A 17,752-nucleotide genomic window follows, 5' to 3' on the forward strand; every position below is an offset into this window, starting at 1 on the left:
CATATTAAGCTGTCATTCTGCAAAGAGAACAAAGAGTAGCAGCTGTCCGTCAATAGGCTGGACGTGTTTTCAGGAACGGCGCGTTTAAAACAAGGCGCACGTGCTCACACTCGCCGTCGGCACTAGCAGGTCTGATTTGACTGATTACACGTTCGCAGATTCAACTAATCGTTCGAAGGTCACTTCAAATGTCAAGAGATCATTACATATAGGAATGAAGATGGTTTTGCAAAAAGGGTCTTCATCGATAAACAGCTGAAGAGATGAAAGGGCTTGTATATTGATTGTTTTTACAACTGGTTGTTCTTCAAAATCTCCAGCAAATAACAGCTAAGAGTGAACATGGTGACAGGTGCAAATCACTTAAACTGTATTTGTATTATAATGAATGTTTCATTTGATTTTTTTTTCCCAGTATTATGACTTTAATTCTCTATGATTTTATCAGGTCACATTTATGACAAAGCACTTTGAGCAACACTTGGCTATATAAACAGAATTTGCTCACTGTTCTGAGGACTACTGGATGTTAAGAGGAAAAAAGTAACTGCATATTCTCCGATAGAGGTAGCAGTTTTGAATGAAACAATAGACTTAAAAGAATTACAATATTATGCCCACTTATGCATTATTAGAGCATATTTATTTGATCATTAGCTGATTAAACTCAGCTTAAAGGGCATAAAAATGCATGGCATTTGTTGATGGGTTTACAGACCAAAAAGCTCAGGCTTTAAAATTTGATGCCTTTAAGTATGATTGAATGATTTCTGATTTTTCATTTTTTCTCAGCCTCTAACAGATCATGTGGTGCGGTTTTAGTTTCGTCAAGATACTAACAGAGCATCACACATCACTCTTGTTAAAATATCCTTTTATATTTGCAGCAGGGTATGTTAAGAAGTCTGGTTGCCAGCTTAACAAGATAAAACTCTCAGCTTTTGCAAATGTTGTGCACTTGAGAACTACTGGGTCTTTTAATAAAGAAATACTTCACAACTTAATGTCTTTCTGTTTTGGGTTCAAATTAAACATAGACCCCAGGTTAGGTTACAGAGAGGTCCATCTAGTTATCATGAAGAAAAGAAATGCTACTTGCAGCACAACTACATGGTTCAATTAAACATGTAGTTTCAGGCAACAACTGCAACTTTGGCAATGAACTAGCAAACACAAATATATTACTGATATTGCGACCATGAATCCATGGCACTTATTTAGTCAAGTCATATTTATTGCAGTCCATATCTCATATCTACTCATTCAAGCAATTTTCTCCAATTAAAATTAAGTTGGACAGAATACTGTTGATCGAAAGAACTTAAAAGGTTGTTGGTTTACCTGTTGATTCACCAGTGTTGATCCAGTCTGGGTTTGCAATGCTGGCTATTGCAAAGATATCTGCAGCCAGAAACAGGCATCCTGAAATGATCGTCAGTTTATCCATGTCGTCTGGAGAAGAAACGATGAGTTTCGGCGGAGGGGGGAAATGTGGTAGTGGTTGTCCAAACGTGATCCCCCCCCCGGCTGTTCAGAGAGACTCGGGGTGGGCTGTTATCTGTCCAACCTCGCCCCCTTCAACAGGAGCCTGCTGTTGAGGGTCTGCTGTGCATTTTGCAGCAATGTTAGCCCCTTCGCGTCAAGCAAGCGCGAGCCTCCAGCTACAAAAGGCTCTGATGTGACGCACAAAAGCATCACATCTCAAAAGCCCCGCTGAAGTCCAGTAATGTAAAACAAAGGCTCACTCTGCGCTGAGGCCCCGGACTGCTTGTGTTGTGGTACGGATCCGCTTAGGAGCAGCCGCTGCAGCAGCAGCAGCATCGGGTACAGCTGCTGCTAGCAGACAGCTAGCTAGCTATTTCCCAGATTCGGGCTCGATGAGCCGAGCTGCGGCCCAGAGGCTGCTCGACGGCATTTCACACACACAATGTCACACCTACTGAAGTCCAGGGGATGCGGAGCGAGTTCCCACTCTCCGAAATATCCGCGTTTCGAGCGTAGGTTCACGGTTACCCGTCAGGAAAACGAGAACCCATCACCCTGTCTCGCTGAAGAGAGTCCGTTCTCCTTCTCTGCTGGAATAGCATCTGGTACTTTCAGCCCATTAGCCAGCCAGCTGCCCTCCTCTTCTCTCGCTCCGGACCTCAGCCAGACGCTTTAAAAACACTGCGAGTTTAAATGCCCCAACATGAACGATGAATCGGTGCCGTTATTGTTATGCTTTCCACCCGTGTGCCCACCACTAGCTGTGCCTCCCCTTTTGCCAAATGACATCAGGCGGACCCCCCCTACGCAGCCTCAAACACACACAGACAGTGTTCAGAGGGGGGCTGCGCCTCTCTTCTCGCGATACTCTGGAAGAATGGGGGGTTGTGTTTTCATGAGTCGCCAGGTTTGAGGCAATTATTCATGATGTACAGTAGCCCCATAGTGCAAAACACAGCGTGTCTCAAAGCACTCACATTGCAAAAACAAAACAAAAATAGTAATAAAAGAAAGCAACGTAGTTCACAGGGCTATTTAAGAAAGCACAAGCAAGTGATATGCAAATCACAAAATAATAACAGTGATACCAGACCGGTAAGGCATAACTTAAAAACATAATTAAATCAGCACAAATTAAGCTGCAACACTTAAAAACCAAACAAGATGAATCTGTGATGTTACAAGTTTCTCACTGATGTGCATTCCATGCAAAAAATGGTAATGTTGGAAAATAGTACTGGCCAGAGACTAAACAGGGTTGAGGTGTGATCTTTGACTTGGAAATTATAACACATGAATATGCTTTGATCTAACCACTGTATCTGGGCATGTGCTGAGCCACCGCAGTCTTAATCTGTGTTTTGCAGCCTCTGTGCTCTTCTTTTGGGTATTGTAGTTTGTTTTTGTTCAGTTCATCTTCTCATCAACTCTGTCTTTCTTCTTCTTCTTCTGTTTTGTGTGTTTTTCCTTCTCCTGAAAAAAAAAAACCCATCTCGTTTCATAGATAGTTCAGGGCGATGTCTTAATTTTTGTCTCCACATGTGTTTGTATGTTTAAAGATTTCATTTCAGTCCTATGAATAGAACACTAACACATTGACCATGTCCCCCACCTGACCTGTAGCAAGATAAAAACAGGATTTTTTTCTTGTAGGTTTCTATTTCTAGTGCATGAAGGCCATACTTGTTGAATGCACAATTAACACATCTCACTTTAACGGTTTCTTTCACTGGAGGCGTGGATGTCTGCAACTCCTTGAGTTTTCAAGGTTTTAATGGCCATTACTCCTATTAATGCTCTATTCAGTCAGCCAATTAGCTTAGGCGGACAGCCACGACTTGGTGGTTTGCAATTCTCCTTTCATTTTCCGATGGTGGATTGAACAATACTCTTTGCATATCGTTGTGCAATTTACCCGATTTAAACCAGCAATGCTCTCCAAGACACCTCTGAAGTCTTCACATAACACCAATGAGGTTCTATGAGATTATATTTAGAGGTAGCAGAGCAGAGGCTAAAAACACACACACTCCTTCATATTCAGATTTTTTTTGTGAAAGAAAATCATATTTTCCTTCCACACTACAGCTATGCATTATTTTAAACTGGTATACCTTATAAAATCCACATAAAATATTCTATGCAAGTTTGTATGTGAATGGGTTAGGAATACTTTGGTAGAGTGTTTTTGTAAAACTTGCAGGCTTTTAGTTTCTCAATGCTGCCTTGGTTTTCTAAGCTACTTCTTATGAAAATGTTTTTTCATTTTATTGCATTTCATTTCATGTTTCTCAGAACAGAAAATTAGATGTAGAATAAATTAAATCTAAGAACTTTTAGCAAACAACCATAAAAATGTAAAAAAAAAAACACACAAAAGTAAAATGAATCTATAATGATTTTATTTTCTTTATGTACATTTTGACAATAATGACACTCTGAAGTAATAAATGTCAGAGACCATATAACAGGTGTAAAACCTGAAGAAAGAACCAAACATGGTGCACAAATTTGGATTAACTGTCCCTTATTCTCACACCCGAGCTGATCCTTGTGCTTGCTTTTGGGTCCCTCCGCTGGCCGATGATCAAAACAGTACATTTTCATGCTGATAAAAGAAAAATGCTTCCACTTCCAGCACAGTTTTCTGCACAGTTTTGATGCTATGTGAAGCTGGCATGGAATATTTTTTATTTAAAGAAGAGTAGTTGTCTTATCCATCAGACCTCCATCACATAAGGACATGATCAATTTCAGATCAAGATGCAGAATTTATCCAACAGCTGTTTTATTGCCTGTACTTTCATTTACACTGATAAAGAGATAAATGCTTCATGATTCTGCAGCTCGCTTTGTTTTCTCTTATTTATGCCAGTGCACCAACACTGGCGACATAAATGGTCTTTACATGATTTTCTTTTTCATAATTCATCCACAAATGGTGTGTTAACAAGATGTCCACATGCTGCCATGGTCTTCTTGCCATCAACAAATTTTCTGGCAGCCTACAAAGATAAGAAAGAACTATTAGGGATGTGATTTAATTGATACATTTCACGATCATTTTGAACCATCTTAAAAAAATATTAAGCATGTAATACTTGTGAAGTTGGTTAAGAAATCAGGCTTTAAATAATAAGCTATCCACATCTCAAGATGCACCTTGTTAAAAAAAGAAAAGGAAAAAAAAACAAAAAACAGGAGAAACTTGTTAAATTTAACTGAATATTGTCTCCCACAAATACATTTTTTTTTTCAAAACAGAGAATTCAAGACGAGAAATTTAACAGCTGATGATAAAAGGTAAGGACATGAGCTGCCTTTTCAGAAGAGGAGCACATTACAGTGCTGTTACCATGACAACAAACCTGAGGTCAAACGAGGAAGCGGAGGCGTTGCAAATAAACAAAACGTCAGCTATGAAATGCTTGTCTAAATGTTGTTTCTCAGTGGTTTGAAAACAACCTTCTGTTGTACACATTAAGTGAATAAAACAAAGAAAGAATAAGAATCACTGAAGCAGTTGACGATACCTTGCCCTCTGAACTCTTACCTCAACTACGTCAGCCTTGGTGATGGCATCGATAACATGGAGGACGGATTCAGGAGCCTGGTAGGCCGCATTGTTCAGTGCCTGAGCCCCGATCTCCTCCAGCAGGCCCTCAGAGCTTTCTATGGACATCAAATACTCTGCTTCCACCTGGTTTCTGTGCTCCAGCAGACAAAGACACGGTTAAGAACAGCTACAAAGTCTGCATCTGAATGATTACTCCATTTTCTGAGTGAGCTCACTTTGCCCTGATAATGTCTGCCTCTGTTACGTTTCCCTCTGCAACACCTCTCACCTGAGCAACGGCAGCTCTGATTACCTGAATTTAAAAACAAATAAATAAAAAAAATCATCAAGGATCGGGTACGTTCAAATGACATCCTGGCCTTTTGTGATTATCTGAGCTGTTTACCTCTCTGGCAGAGTTAGCTTGCGCAATGGTATAGACACCAAACAGTCCAGAGTCAGAGTATGAGGCATTGAAAGCAGTGGCCTGAAGACAACCAGAGGGCACAATCATTAGAAAGCATGCTGCATGGAAAAAAAAACAACAAAAAAAAACTGCTGACCACACACTTCTCAGAAAACAAAGGAGCGTTCAGTTTTACAGGATGCCAGCACAGTAGCACTATTCTTTAGCTTACATCAAACGGCTGAGTGGTAGCTTTGGCAACCCCCTGGCTCAGTTTACTGGTGATGCTGGAGCCCCGCTTCACATGAGGGCTGGCTCCCAGGATCCTTTGCAGAACGGTGAAGGCGTTGGCTTCGGCTGTGCCCGTCACACCACCCTCGCTAACGACCAGCGCATGGACCAGGTCATCTCTATTCTGCACTCGCAGTTCACCTTCACACAGAATGGAACCGTAAATGCAACTTAGAAGAGAACATTTGTTGCATATCGGCACCAACTGCTTAGCTGGAGGCTGAAATTGGCCAGTTCTCATCTCAGATCTGGCTTCAACGCCACAGCACAGCTGCTGATAAATATCAATTTATTTAAAATAATTTGTTTATATAGCAACAGTTCACAACAAACTAATTCAGCTCACTTAAAAAAAGAAATCAATCCAGTTATGTCCGGACCAATTAAATCCAATTAACATATACAGTGAAACAAAGGAAAAAATTAAATGCTTAGCAAAAATAGGCTTGTAATAAACAATTTAAGGATTTCCATATTCATATAATTTACCATCTAAACAAGGGACAACCTGTTTGTGAGACCTCCACGCAAATGTACAAATTTAAGAGTTTAATAGATATAAGTACATGCATATTACAAGAATAAAAACAATTTTATAAAAACAGATCTAAATATACATTTCCTCCTCTCCCCAGGATTCTTAGGAACTTGTGGAAACTGAAAATTAGTGAAGTGCTTATCTTGGTATTTTTAGCACTTTTGTGTTTTCGAGTGTAAGGGAAAATAATTACAGTTCCAGTCAGAAACTCACATGCATTCATGATGAGTATGAATTTCATAATACTTTGTGCTGGGAAGTAAGTATTTAAAGCTAAAGGTGTCTTTTTAAAGGATTAAATGATTTTGCAACAAATTAATTTCAAAAACCAAAGCTAGGCGTAATCATGGATTTTCCCTCATGGATCACAATTATACAGGCACATGCTAAAAATGTTCAGTTCATCCCAAAATGATTAATAACCCCGGCAAGTTTTAATTTCAAATTAATTTTTTAATTTTACTAACTTGCTTCCTCTGATAGGAAGTAACAATATTTTGTGGCCCACCTCCCACTGTACAAAAAAAAAGAAACGTGAATTTTCTCTCCAACTTGCCTAGTGACATTAATCCAAACATTAGGGGTGATTTAAACATCTATATGTTTAAATCTGGTCCTCTGTGGATTGGAGAAAAGTCACAATAAATTCTAACTCATGCAGTCAATTAATTAATAGTTAAAGTTGTATGCTCCCACTCAAATTAGGAAAATCTGAATATCTGTGAACATGGTTGACTAAGTAGAGGTTTGTTAAAGAAAACTGCAGTAAATATATGTCTTTTTCTTTCCGGCTTTATATGAGCATTTACCTCCACGGTAAGCTGCTTTAGCAACAGGTGCTCCGGCTCCACTGCGAGTGCTCAGAAGACCCTCACCCACCTGCTTCAGGACCGAGTGATTGACACCTGGACACATGAATTAGGCAGACGTCCAGGTTTAGACTCTGGAATACCTTTGGGCTTTCTTAGACAGAAGCCAAATAAGTCAAACGCACACATCAAGCAAAGCTGAAAACCTGTTAGGAAGCTAGAGTAGAGTGAGGAGGTGAGTGATGCAGCGCAGACAAGACAACACTTACCTACTCCTACAAGGGCCATTCTGCCAGTGGTGAAATTATCCTTAACAAAGGAGTGGAGCTACAGGGGAGGAGAAAGGGCAGGAAAAGTGCGTGAGAGCCGCACGTCGACTACCAAGCACTGCTTTTTCACAGTTTCACCAGGCACAGACATTCATATTAATCATTTGGCGACAGAGTGGCACAGAACGGTGTAAATCGCAATTTGGTTTAAACAAAATAAAACGGATCCAAACCTGTTCAGAGGAGACACGACCAACCATGAAGTCGGGGCAGTACAGAGAGTTGGACAAGGCGTTCTTATATGCTGCTTCATGCAACTTCTCAATTACGCCTTCAAAAAGAAAACAGAGAAGCAACTTTTAGCAAAAGAGGATGGGATATCCTTTATCAAGCAACTCAGGAGGAGAAAGCCATTGCTGAAAGAAGGGTGTAATAATTCCTGCTGCATGGTTGCCTCAACACAGCAAACATATGGAAGGAGGTACCTTAGCTTGAGACTGAACCGTCATTATAAACTGTGCGTGATGTCACTGCACTACAACCACCATGGTAAAACATGGTGGTGGCAGCATCATGCAGATCGGCAATTTGAATGGAGCTAAATACCAGGCAATCCTGGTTGAAAAGCTGTTTGATACTGCCATAGATTTGAGGCTGTGACAGTGGGTCAGTTCCCAGCAGGACATGTTAGAATTACTTAGTCAAAGATCACACCTACATCTGTGGGAAAACCTGACAACTGCTATACACACCATCCAATCTGATGGAGCTTTTTAGGAAGAAGAATTGTGAAAAACCCCTTGATGGGTAAAGCTGGTAGAGACATGTCCCAAACCCCTTAAAAAATGTTTCCAAAACCATTAAGTTTCCTTCAACTTCTCCACTACTTTGTGTTAAACCTTTTGGGGAAAAAATGGAGTTTGTGGTTGTGGCAAAATGTGAAAAGGGGTATGAGTATTTTTACAAGGCATACTGCAAGGTTTGATTAAACAAAAAAAAAACTCCTAAATGCCAACAGGATACAGTAGAACTTGTAGGAGTTGGATGGTTGATACGCACATATCTGTGGACACTGCTGAGCCAGAGCCCTGTCAATCTTCACCCTGGATGTCAGCTCCTCTACCTCCCAAGCCCGAAACTCCTGAGCTGTGGTCACTTTGCCCAGAAAGTCCAGCAACGAACCTCTACGATACAGGTCAAACACAAATCAATAGCTGACGTTTAGAGAACATTTTAGTAAACTACGCGTAGTATGTAAAAAAAAAAAAAAAAACAGAAGCAAAGCAACATACACGTCATCTCTCAGGCAGTCTGCAGAGTAGATAATATTTTCTCTTGTCCCTGTCACACTGGGTGTAAACAAATGAGAGCACAGTTGAGTCAAATTATCACGCTTTGTTTTAATAAGAGAAGAAACTGCGTGTAGAGAGACTATATTCACCTCAGGCTTCCTCCCAGAGCCTCCACACTGCGGCAGATCTTGAAAGCAGATGCTCCCTTTGTGGTCTACCAAAAAAAAAAAAAAAGATACTTTCAGCTTCAATGAGATGCTGATAAAACCTTAAAACTTCAATGACTTGTGCAAATATAAAAGTGGTACTGCACCTAGTCCTACTCTGTACGGAAAGGGATTAATTTGGACTACATAATTTGCTTCGGATTAAATAGTAGACCTAAACAGTCATATGTTTGGAGTATCGCTCACAAACTCCTGTATGTATTACCAGGTTAGCGGCAAGTCGAAGCACATGAGAGACTCCCAGGTTCGCCGAGTTCTCATGGCGACTCCCAGCTTTTACAAACAACCCGACACTTGACAAAGGGGAGTAGTTTTCCACCGACGCTATCACCAGCCCATTTGGGAGTTTCGACACCTGAGGAAGCAGAAAAAAATGTTATTGGGAGCCTATAATCAATTGCTAATTTCCAATGTCACTGATTGGCAAATTACACTTCCGATTAAAACACATAAAAAATACTCAAACATTTAAGAGAGCAGCACATACTTGCACATCTTGTGGAGGAAAAGGTGCAGCTTGGGCAGCTTTCACATTCGAAAGGGGTTCAGTTAGAGACTGGCCCCGCCTGGCAGCGGCGTAGCAGCGTTTCTGTGAGAAATATGAACAGACTAGTACCCTAAATATGTGTTCAATTCACAATCCATAAATTAAATACATTTAATGCCACTAGTAAAATTAAAGTTTTTATTTTTAACAGCTAATGAAAACCCAAAATGTAGCTAATTGAAATATGTTATGACTTTTCTAATGACTAATCATAGTCATAGCAATATTAAAACTGTAAGAGTGCCTGCACGCAACCTTTTGTTAGCTGTAATATTTCAAGCATTAAATTTCTGCTTCTAAAGGCAAAGCCAAAATCTTAATCCAATTGAAAATCCGTGGCTAAGCTTGAACACTTCCATTCAATCTGGTTGAGCGTAAGATGGTTTACAGAAAAGAGTGAGCAAATATTCAGTGTGTAGACTGGTCGAGACATGTCCCAAAGGAAAGATGATAATGCAAAAACTTGAGGGAACAGAATACAAATGCACACCACTCTTTTTTTAGACTTTACTCATTTTAAAAAATGTAAAAACCATAATTGTCCCTCCACATCATAATTATGAACTGACTTGTTTTGGCCTATTTCTTAAAGCCAAATATAAAATTGATGTTTAAAGTTGACAGTTTAAAGCATGCAAATTATTTTACAGATTATTTGATAGGATAAATTAACATAAATTAATATTTGGTGTTTTTTCTTTGTAAATATTTTCTACATACACCAATAAATTGAACTGTCCTTGTCAAAGAGAGTAAAATCCACAGATTTGTTTTTTACATTGAAGCCACAGCAGGTGTATTTACTGAATGTTCTTCGCCTGAAAATACCTCACAGCCTTTTCCGGACAATGACAACATGTCTTCTGTAAACATAACCTAAGATAAATGTCAGGGTATCACTAGGTTGACGTCAAAATATTGTAATCTGAATATTTCACTCTGATAATCTTTCCCAGGGAAACCAGCTCAGAGATGACCTTCAGGTTGCATCCAGCTGAGCAAAAGGAGCTAAACCAAGTTGAACTCCCTCTAGCTGTTTTCTAAATGTACTTTACCGGATTTGTTATGGATTTCAGGAACAACCACTCGTACTTTGTGAATGAACTTGTGTTTAAATTATCTAGTTACAGAGACCAAATATGTCCTGGTTCAGCTAAACATTTAGGAAGCTAATTAGCCAGCGTGCTAACAGAGGGCAGCTAAATGCTGTGTCAGCTAATAAACAGATTGAGCAAAAGAACGAAATGCACGTAAATCTGAATTATTATGTTGTTCATAGAGTAAAAGACATACAACTGACCGAGAAATGATTCAGTGACCGGACTCCTTTCATACTCCCAACTCTCTCCTTCAGCCGGCAGAAAGACAAGTATGGCGGCGGACTGACCCACAATGCACTGCGCCCTCTGACCCCCCTCCATTTTTCAAAATAAAATGTCAGTTTCTTTCTTTTTTTTAAATGACATTTTTTTATGACTTCTCTACGAGCCAGAAGTAACATGCTTATGATATGTGGCTGCATGGTCCATGTGTGACATCATAGGAAATACAGATGAAAATAAGCACATTTTTTGTTGAAAATACTGTTAAAGTTGTTTTTTGCAGTCAAATACATTTTTGCATACAGTCTACACACACTGAAAGCCTGGCTGATTTGCATTTATGGATACGGTGAACTGACAAGCGCTTTACTGCATTTACTTTTAAACCAGCTCTAATCTCACATTCCTGTTTTAGAGAAGTCAAGATGTGCAGAAGGAACAGCGACACCTAGAGGCACAATTTATTTCTATTTTACTATAGAAATAATGAAAAAAATATTTCTCCAAGACAAATATTTTGCGTTTTTGATATGGTAAATGTGAGGAAAAAGTGACCTACAAATGAATTATGATTATCCCTTAATGATTTCTGAGACCATCCAAATATCACATGCATGCTTTAATTTGTTTTAAAGTTTTCAAAATGTAGACGTCTAATTAGAAAGTAGTTTTATCACTTGCCGATAAAAATCTTTATGCAGCGTGATTTTCAATATTTTCCTACAAATATAAATCTGAAAGCCAAGTTGTGTTTTTGCATTCAACCCCATTTATTCTCACACTTCAATCAAATCCAGAGCAACCAATTCTAAGTTATATTTTCAATACTTTTCCAGGTAAAATATCTTTAGGGTGGAATATTATATATTGAAAAAAGATCATTTAAGTTGTTTTATTTTCAGTTTGCTCACTAAAGTCCACAAACTTTAATAGGTAATTTTCAGAGTCAAATATAAAACACAAAAGAAACCCCACACATTTATAATAAAGCTATTTATTCACTGTAAATGAACTACATAAATTCACCAACATGAAGGACTCACAACATTACAAAAATATATTCTACACATCACAGGTTGAAAAGACAATCATTTTAAAGTACAAAGTTCAATTTCAAAAGACTGCTCACAGGTTATTTTTTTCTCCCACAGGCAAGCTTTAAAAATATTCACAATAAGAGATCCCACAGAGGTTTACCATCTTTAGACTGGTTATCTCCAAAATACATTACAATAGAAAAATACACTATGTTGGGCAGGAACATCTTCAGTTTGAGGTGCCCAGACATAACAAGGGTGCCTTAAATACATCAACATTGAACATAGCACGAGTTCCAACTGCAGACTAGACTGTGGGTCGCAGTAACTTGAGATCCTGTAAGAAAATATCCTGGAGGAACCAAAGTGTCCCAGGCTAACTCCATAAGGCATTTTTGTCTAGATCCCACAGGAAAATTCACTATTTTGCCAACTCCTTCAGGCTTCCTGGCCAAGAAGCCTCAACACCTTTTAAGCATGATGGAACACTGCTGACATTAAGTGTGCAAAAGATTAAAAACCACAGCAGGGTCTCCCTTCATTGTCCCATTTTAATTTTCGCTTGGTGTACCAGGACGGCTGCATACGGGGACATTCTTCCTCAGCTGGAGAGATGCACAGCTGAGCCAGCTGCGGCTGGTGGGCATCTCCCCAACAATCTCCCAAGTGTCAGTTTCTTCACAGTACCGCTCAATAGTGTCATGATATCTGTACAAAGAATTAACAGAATTAAACAAAACAAAAAAAAAAGTGCACTCAACTGTAGTTTCTAAGAACTGTGATTAAAATATAAAACTGAGTAAAAAAAAAAATCAGCTCACCTGTCCCAACCCTCTTCACCTCCCAAGACATAAATCTTTCCGTCCACTACAGCCACCCCTGGCCGGTAGCGGCGTTCCTTCATTGGAGCGCACATAGTCCACTGGTTGGTCTTTGGGTTGAAACACTCGACTTTATCTGTGTTCTCTGTAGAGGCATGCCATCCACCTAAAAAGTAATCAATTAATCAAAAATGACTCCAATCTGTCAAAAAAACCCTTCAAAGATAGAGGAATGATTATTACCTATAACATAAAGTTTTCCTTTGAGCGTACAAGCAGCTGAACCCGAGCGTGCAATCTGCATTGGAGCGACCTCAGTCCACACAGCGGTTTTTGGGTTGTAAACTTGGGCAAGGTCGGTGCCGTCTCCATCCTCAAGAACTGCACCACCTACCAGCCATCAAGAGAAAAATGTAATGCACGTATTTTTATAGTTAAATATTCATTAAGAAGGACATGCACGTTTCTTACCAGTAACGTATAGCAGACCATCCAGGGCCACCACTGCAGGACTGGTAACGGCCATTTTTACCGACGGCGTGAACTGCCAGGAGTTTGTGTGGGGATTGTAGCACTCCACCGAGTCCAGACGACCTCGGCCCTCCCATCCGCCGACGGCGTAAACGAAGCCGTCCAGCATGACTAGACCTGAAACAGGTTTCACTGTTAATAGGCTTTTATTATAACTGGGCCACACAAACAGTCAGAATAACTCAGGCGAAAAAAGCAGCAATAATTTTAGAGATCGCAATCTTCTTCTAGTCATTTCAGCAGCTTCCATTTATCTGTGCTCGATTTAATACACTTATCTTTAAGTAATTTTTCATATAGGTTTTTGTGTAATCTTTCTTTCTTTGACTTTGCCTTAAGAGTTCTTCTTTCCCCCTGGTGAATTCTAAGTTTCATTTTTGGATTGTAAACTTCCCCATAAAAAGACCTACTTATTGTAAATCTGCTCTTTAGGTTGCAGTTTCTGAAATTTCTTTGATGGAATAAATTGTACGGTAACTTGTTAAGGGTAAGTCGTCAGTACACGGTAGAATATAATGCATCATTCTGAGGTTTTCCTACCCAACTCGGAGCGAGCTACATTCATGGGAGCCATCTCCATCCAGGAGTCGAAGCAGGGGTCATAACGCCACATCTCTCTGCTTGCTGAGCCATCAGGAAACTCTCCCCCCGCCAAATACAGAGTCGAGTCTGCAAAAGGATGGAAGAGGAACATGAAAACAAACGATTCTGGAGAGGATTCAGTGCAGCATCTTATTTAGTGAAGGATAAATGAGTCTGCACCTCACCTGAGACGACAAGCCCATGTTTGCTGACCGCGAAGGGAAGGCATGCTAGGTTCTTCCAAATGTTTGTCGTGGGATCAAAACTCTCGACACTGCGCAGCACCACCTTGTCGTCTTCCCCACCTACAGTTACTATTACCGCGACAGTTCCTGTTGACACGGCAACAAGTACAAGAGGATATGGCTTTAGGATATGCCGAAGTCTAAAAATGTAATGCTTGTTGTTGAGGCAAAGGGCTGTGTGATTATTAATTCAATGACATATTCACAAAACAATTTCCATTTCAAAAATTAATTCCCAGCATATGCTTGGTTTGTTTGTTTTTTATTTCTTGGTTGAACGCAAAATGTGATGGCTTACAGTAATTTCCTTTTCTCTGCTGATGGCAATATAAAAATTGGACAGAAGTATTTTTAATAAATATATGTTAAGTTTATCAATTAGATCTGAAGATTAAAAGCCGGAGCCATCTGTGCATGTCAACTTAAATCTTAAAAGTGTAACTAAATGGGTAACAATGCCTTTTTCAAACCAGTTTTACAAACATCAGATGTTTTCTTAATGGATCGCCAACTCCTTCCAACTTTCTTCGAGAAAACTGAAAAGAAAATGTTCTCAATCTTTCATTTTTTGGTGGTGCCAAACTTCTGTCCTTGGGAGCCAGTTTACTGCTTCAAACAATAACAGAAACTTTTGCATCCACCTAAAATAATTTGGAAAAAGTCATTGTAAAGTCTACCAAGGAATGGTGGTCAACATAAACTGACCAAGGAGGGAAAGGGAGCAGTAAACAGAGGAGCACATAGTAGGCTTAGAGTAACACCGCAGTAGTGGCAGACATCCATAACCTCAAGTTGGAAAATCCATCATCAGGATGACCATTTAAAGGCAGAAAGCCTTTGTTGAAAGAAAGTTAGAAGTTCCATCTGTACAGAAGGACACTATCTACCACAAGTTTTCTGACACAGCAAAGAAGTTGCTCTGATGGGAATAATGTTTAACATTTTGAATAAAAAAAAACAACAACAACAAAAAACAACCTAAAACTACAGCCAGAGGACACCTCCCCCATGATGAAACGTGATGGTGGCGACATCAGACTCTCGGGATGCTTTTCGGGAAGCAAATAAGATAATGCAGACTGGACACCTTACTTTAGAATGTCTTCTGGCAATTCAGACTTTACACAGATAGATCTCATTCCTTTAGGAGCCCGAGTTACAGATGCGACTACCTGTACCTGTGGATCTTCGTGGCCTTGCTCGGGAGCTGTAGAGCTCTCCTCGGCGATCCTTCAGCAGCAGGTAGTCCTTGGCCTCAGAAATGAGCTTCTGACAAGCCTGGTTCTCTTTTACGACATCTAAAGACTCAATTAGGTCGTGGAGGTAGTAAGGGCTGATGAGAGGCAGGCGGATGTGCTCGAGCACCTTTGAGGAACAAACGAAAGGAGGAACATCTTTTATTAGACAATACATGATGTTTTTACTTGAGTGTTTCATTTTAACTTGAAACCACTACAAATCTTCATACAAAAAGGCAGAAGTCCAAAATAAAATGATGAATATAACCTAAAGACTTGGACAGTTTTACATCCTTTCATATTTTGATAAGGGGAAAATTCTGTGAAAGGCTCCAATGGTAGCAAATAAGCCTTCACATGACACCTTAAGGGTAGGCATACAGAACATGTATTCTGCTCAAAACACTGCATTTGTCCATATTGCCAAATGAAATGGGTGTAATTACAACAATTAAATTTTACGGAAAACACAATAAAAACTCAAACGTCACCAAATCTCAAGGAAGCATTACCTTTTCAAACCCCTGCCTGCGAGAAGGACATTTATTCAACCACAGCATGACGGCCTCAAACACCATCTCCTCTTTAGGAACATCAAGAAGGTCGCTAGAGATGATTTCTGTAAGTTTGTCCACACAGAGAGACAAGAACTCTTCCTGGAGAGAGAAGAATACACAAAGGATCACAGCGATTAGCACAGTTTTTTGTTTTTTTTTTAAATCCGACTAAGAAAGGAATTAGCAAAATTGTATGTCATTCAAATTTTGATGCTTAATAAACTCAATTTTGCCTACTACAGCTCTCACATTTGGAAGTAGATTAAACTAAATGCAAAGCCATCACCTGCTGATAAACAGTGCTGAAGTTCTCCAGAATGTACTCCATACTGCGTTTCTCCAGCACCTTACAGGAATGGGCCTCGGCAAAGCAGTGAATTCCCACACAGTTTGTCTCGTCCATCTGACGCTCCATGAAGTGACAGCAAGCCTCTCGAACAGCCATCACGTCCAATAAATTGGCCGCTGCCAGAAGCGCCTACACAGGAGCAAAACCAGTCGTCAGCAGTGATTCTGGTTGGAAAAAAGCAACAGCAAAAATAAATAAATAAAAAGAGGGATCGCTTACTTGTACGTTTGCTTTAGTGATGAATATCTGAGATGTATAGGCATAGGTCACCAGCTTGCCAATCATCTGGGGCTCAACTCCATTAATGGCAACACGTTCCTGCTTGGACTCCAGCAAGTCAGCTGAAAACATTGCCTGCAGAGAGGGAGAACGAAAAGCTCAAAATTCAGGATTTTATAGTACATCACGTGCAATTTATTTGTGAACCTAAGAGATGTCTACCTGGAAGTAGGAGCTAAAGGATGCAAGTACAATGCGATGGCAAGGGAACTCCTGTCCTCCACAGCACAGAGTCACATCACAGAAGGCTTTGTTAAGCCGCATGCTGTTCAGGCCCCGCAGGACTGTGTTGGGATGCGTGGTTTCCAGAAACAAGTAGTCCTCCCCGCTCTGAGGGTCCGCGGGAGGGCTAGCAGCAGCGGTGCCTGAGTCCTCCGGAGCCTGGAAGATGGCGTTCATGACGGATGGCAAGAGCAAGGGGGAGCCGACGGGTATTACTTCAGCCATTTGTGACTGTGTTAGGCACTCCTGAGGTAAAATACAGTTATGTTTGACAGCTTACACCATGATTTATAAACCAACTTTTGAAGTATCACCCTTAAAAGTTAGTAAAAACTAGATTTAAATCTAAATAAACATGAACGTTGAACGTACAGAAGCCCTAAGGCAATCTCACTAATTAGGCTTAGCTCAGATTCACCAGGGAAAAGAAGCTACTTTAGACCGACCTAAACCTCTCCTGATGTTAGAGACCACGCATAGCATGAACAAACCTAGGATATTAAATACTCTAAAATGTAAATACTCGCATTAAATACCTGAAAAACATAGTCGTGACAGGAACAGAAGGAATACTCTCCCACATACAAGACAGACCAGTTTCAGCTACGCCTCTCAACTGAAGCCTCGCCCATCTCCACTATAAACTCCAAGCAGCTCGGTGATTGGATCAGCTGACGTTACATCCCTGTGACCGTGATGACCAATCACTGAGGTCTTCAGAAACTAACCACCAATCATATTTCGAGAGGCCTTTGCTTAGTCAAGACGATTCACCTTGAAATACTTCCTGTTTGGAGTTGTCCCTTTAAATTATACCCAGTGTTCTGGCAAAATGTCATTAGCTCTTTGAGCTCGGCTCCCTGGTTCAAAGTATCCTTCGGAAGAATAGATGTTTACGGTTCATAATTAGCTATTCGTTTATTGTAGGGTTCTGCAGCCTGCGACTCACTATCCACTGATCCGCGGCTCTTACCAGAAATAGCCGGGGCATTGCAGTATATAAAATGCAACTTTTTTTTATATTTTCTGTATGTACAGTGGGTCTCAAAGGTGTAGACATCCCTGTACATTATACCCAATGATGGCTTAGATAAATAATCTACATTTATGTATAAATGTAGTCTGTACAATTATCAAGAGAGAGCAAGC

At 40.1% G+C, this 17,752-nt stretch overlaps 3 protein-coding genes across 5 annotated transcripts in view; all 3 read right to left on the reverse strand.

Moving 5' to 3' along the window:
- The window catches only part of mosmoa (modulator of smoothened a), a 28,237-nt gene extending 25,905 nt beyond the window's left edge, over nt 1-2,332 (reverse strand). Inside the window, exon 1 of the mRNA XM_007557323.2 lies at nt 1,342-2,332. Within this exon, the coding sequence (XP_007557385.1) occupies nt 1,342-1,447 (106 nt within the window). The 5' untranslated portion in view covers nt 1,448-2,332. The remainder of the gene's footprint in view (nt 1-1,341) is intronic.
- A 1,533-nt stretch (nt 2,333-3,865) lies between these two features.
- uqcrc2a (ubiquinol-cytochrome c reductase core protein 2a) lies at nt 3,866-10,827 on the reverse strand. The gene is made up of 14 exons (XM_007557324.2): nt 10,721-10,827; nt 9,361-9,462; nt 9,079-9,228; nt 8,796-8,860; nt 8,647-8,703; nt 8,414-8,538; nt 7,588-7,685; nt 7,355-7,412; nt 7,086-7,181; nt 5,680-5,879; nt 5,448-5,528; nt 5,278-5,354; nt 5,039-5,192; nt 3,866-4,490 (listed from the first exon to the last, which is right to left on the reverse strand). Exons 1-14 carry the CDS (start codon nt 10,751-10,753, stop codon nt 4,407-4,409), a joined length of 1,380 nt encoding a protein of 459 aa, XP_007557386.1. The 5' UTR covers nt 10,754-10,827; the 3' UTR covers nt 3,866-4,406.
- Nucleotides 10,828-11,718: 891 nt separating this feature from the next.
- Nucleotides 11,719-17,249, reverse strand: LOC103141610 (kelch-like protein 20). Of its 3 annotated transcripts, none has more exons than XM_016674031.1 (12): nt 17,140-17,249; nt 16,544-16,849; nt 16,322-16,456; nt 16,040-16,231; nt 15,709-15,852; nt 15,131-15,323; nt 13,899-14,045; nt 13,672-13,800; nt 13,072-13,248; nt 12,844-12,990; nt 12,601-12,766; nt 11,719-12,487 (listed from the first exon to the last, which is right to left on the reverse strand). In XM_016674031.1, exons 2-12 carry the CDS (start codon nt 16,826-16,828, stop codon nt 12,331-12,333), a joined length of 1,872 nt encoding a protein of 623 aa, XP_016529517.1. In that variant the 5' UTR covers nt 16,829-16,849; nt 17,140-17,249; the 3' UTR covers nt 11,719-12,330. The 3 variants fall into 3 exon arrangements, with proteins under 3 accessions (XP_016529517.1, XP_016529518.1, XP_016529516.1); XM_016674032.1 differs by having other exon boundaries at nt 15,137-15,323; nt 17,131-17,236; XM_016674030.1 differs by having other exon boundaries at nt 17,131-17,236.
- Between the last annotated feature and the right edge of the window lie 503 nt (nt 17,250-17,752).

This window comes from Poecilia formosa, unplaced genomic scaffold (genome assembly GCF_000485575.1).
Source record: "Poecilia formosa unplaced genomic scaffold, Poecilia_formosa-5.1.2 Scaffold88, whole genome shotgun sequence".
NCBI lineage: Eukaryota > Metazoa > Chordata > Actinopteri > Cyprinodontiformes > Poeciliidae > Poecilia > Poecilia formosa.

What these genes read in the sequence shown, in the direction of transcription:
- uqcrc2a (XM_007557324.2), bottom strand. Translation starts at nt 10,753, where the DNA reads ATGAAAGGAGTCCGGTCACTGAATCATTTCTCG. An exon ending in TAAAGCAGCTTACCGTGGAG is followed by an intron (nt 5,880 to 7,085) that starts GTAAATGCTCAT and finishes TTCTGTGTGAAG; the next exon opens with GTGAACTGCGAGTGCAGAAT. An exon ending in CCAAGGCTGACGTAGTTGAG is followed by an intron (nt 4,491 to 5,038) that starts GTAAGAGTTCAG and finishes TTATCTTTGTAG; the next exon opens with GCTGCCAGAAAATTTGTTGA.
- LOC103141610 (XM_016674031.1), bottom strand. Translation starts at nt 16,828, where the DNA reads ATGGCTGAAGTAATACCCGTCGGCTCCCCCTTGCTCTTGCCATCCGTC. An exon ending in GCAGGCAGGGGTTTGAAAAG is followed by an intron (nt 15,324 to 15,708) that starts GTAATGCTTCCT and finishes TGTTCCTCAAAG; the next exon opens with GTGCTCGAGCACATCCGCCT. An exon ending in ACATGGGCTTGTCGTCTCAG is followed by an intron (nt 13,801 to 13,898) that starts GTGAGGTGCAGA and finishes ATCCTTTTGCAG; the next exon opens with ACTCGACTCTGTATTTGGCG.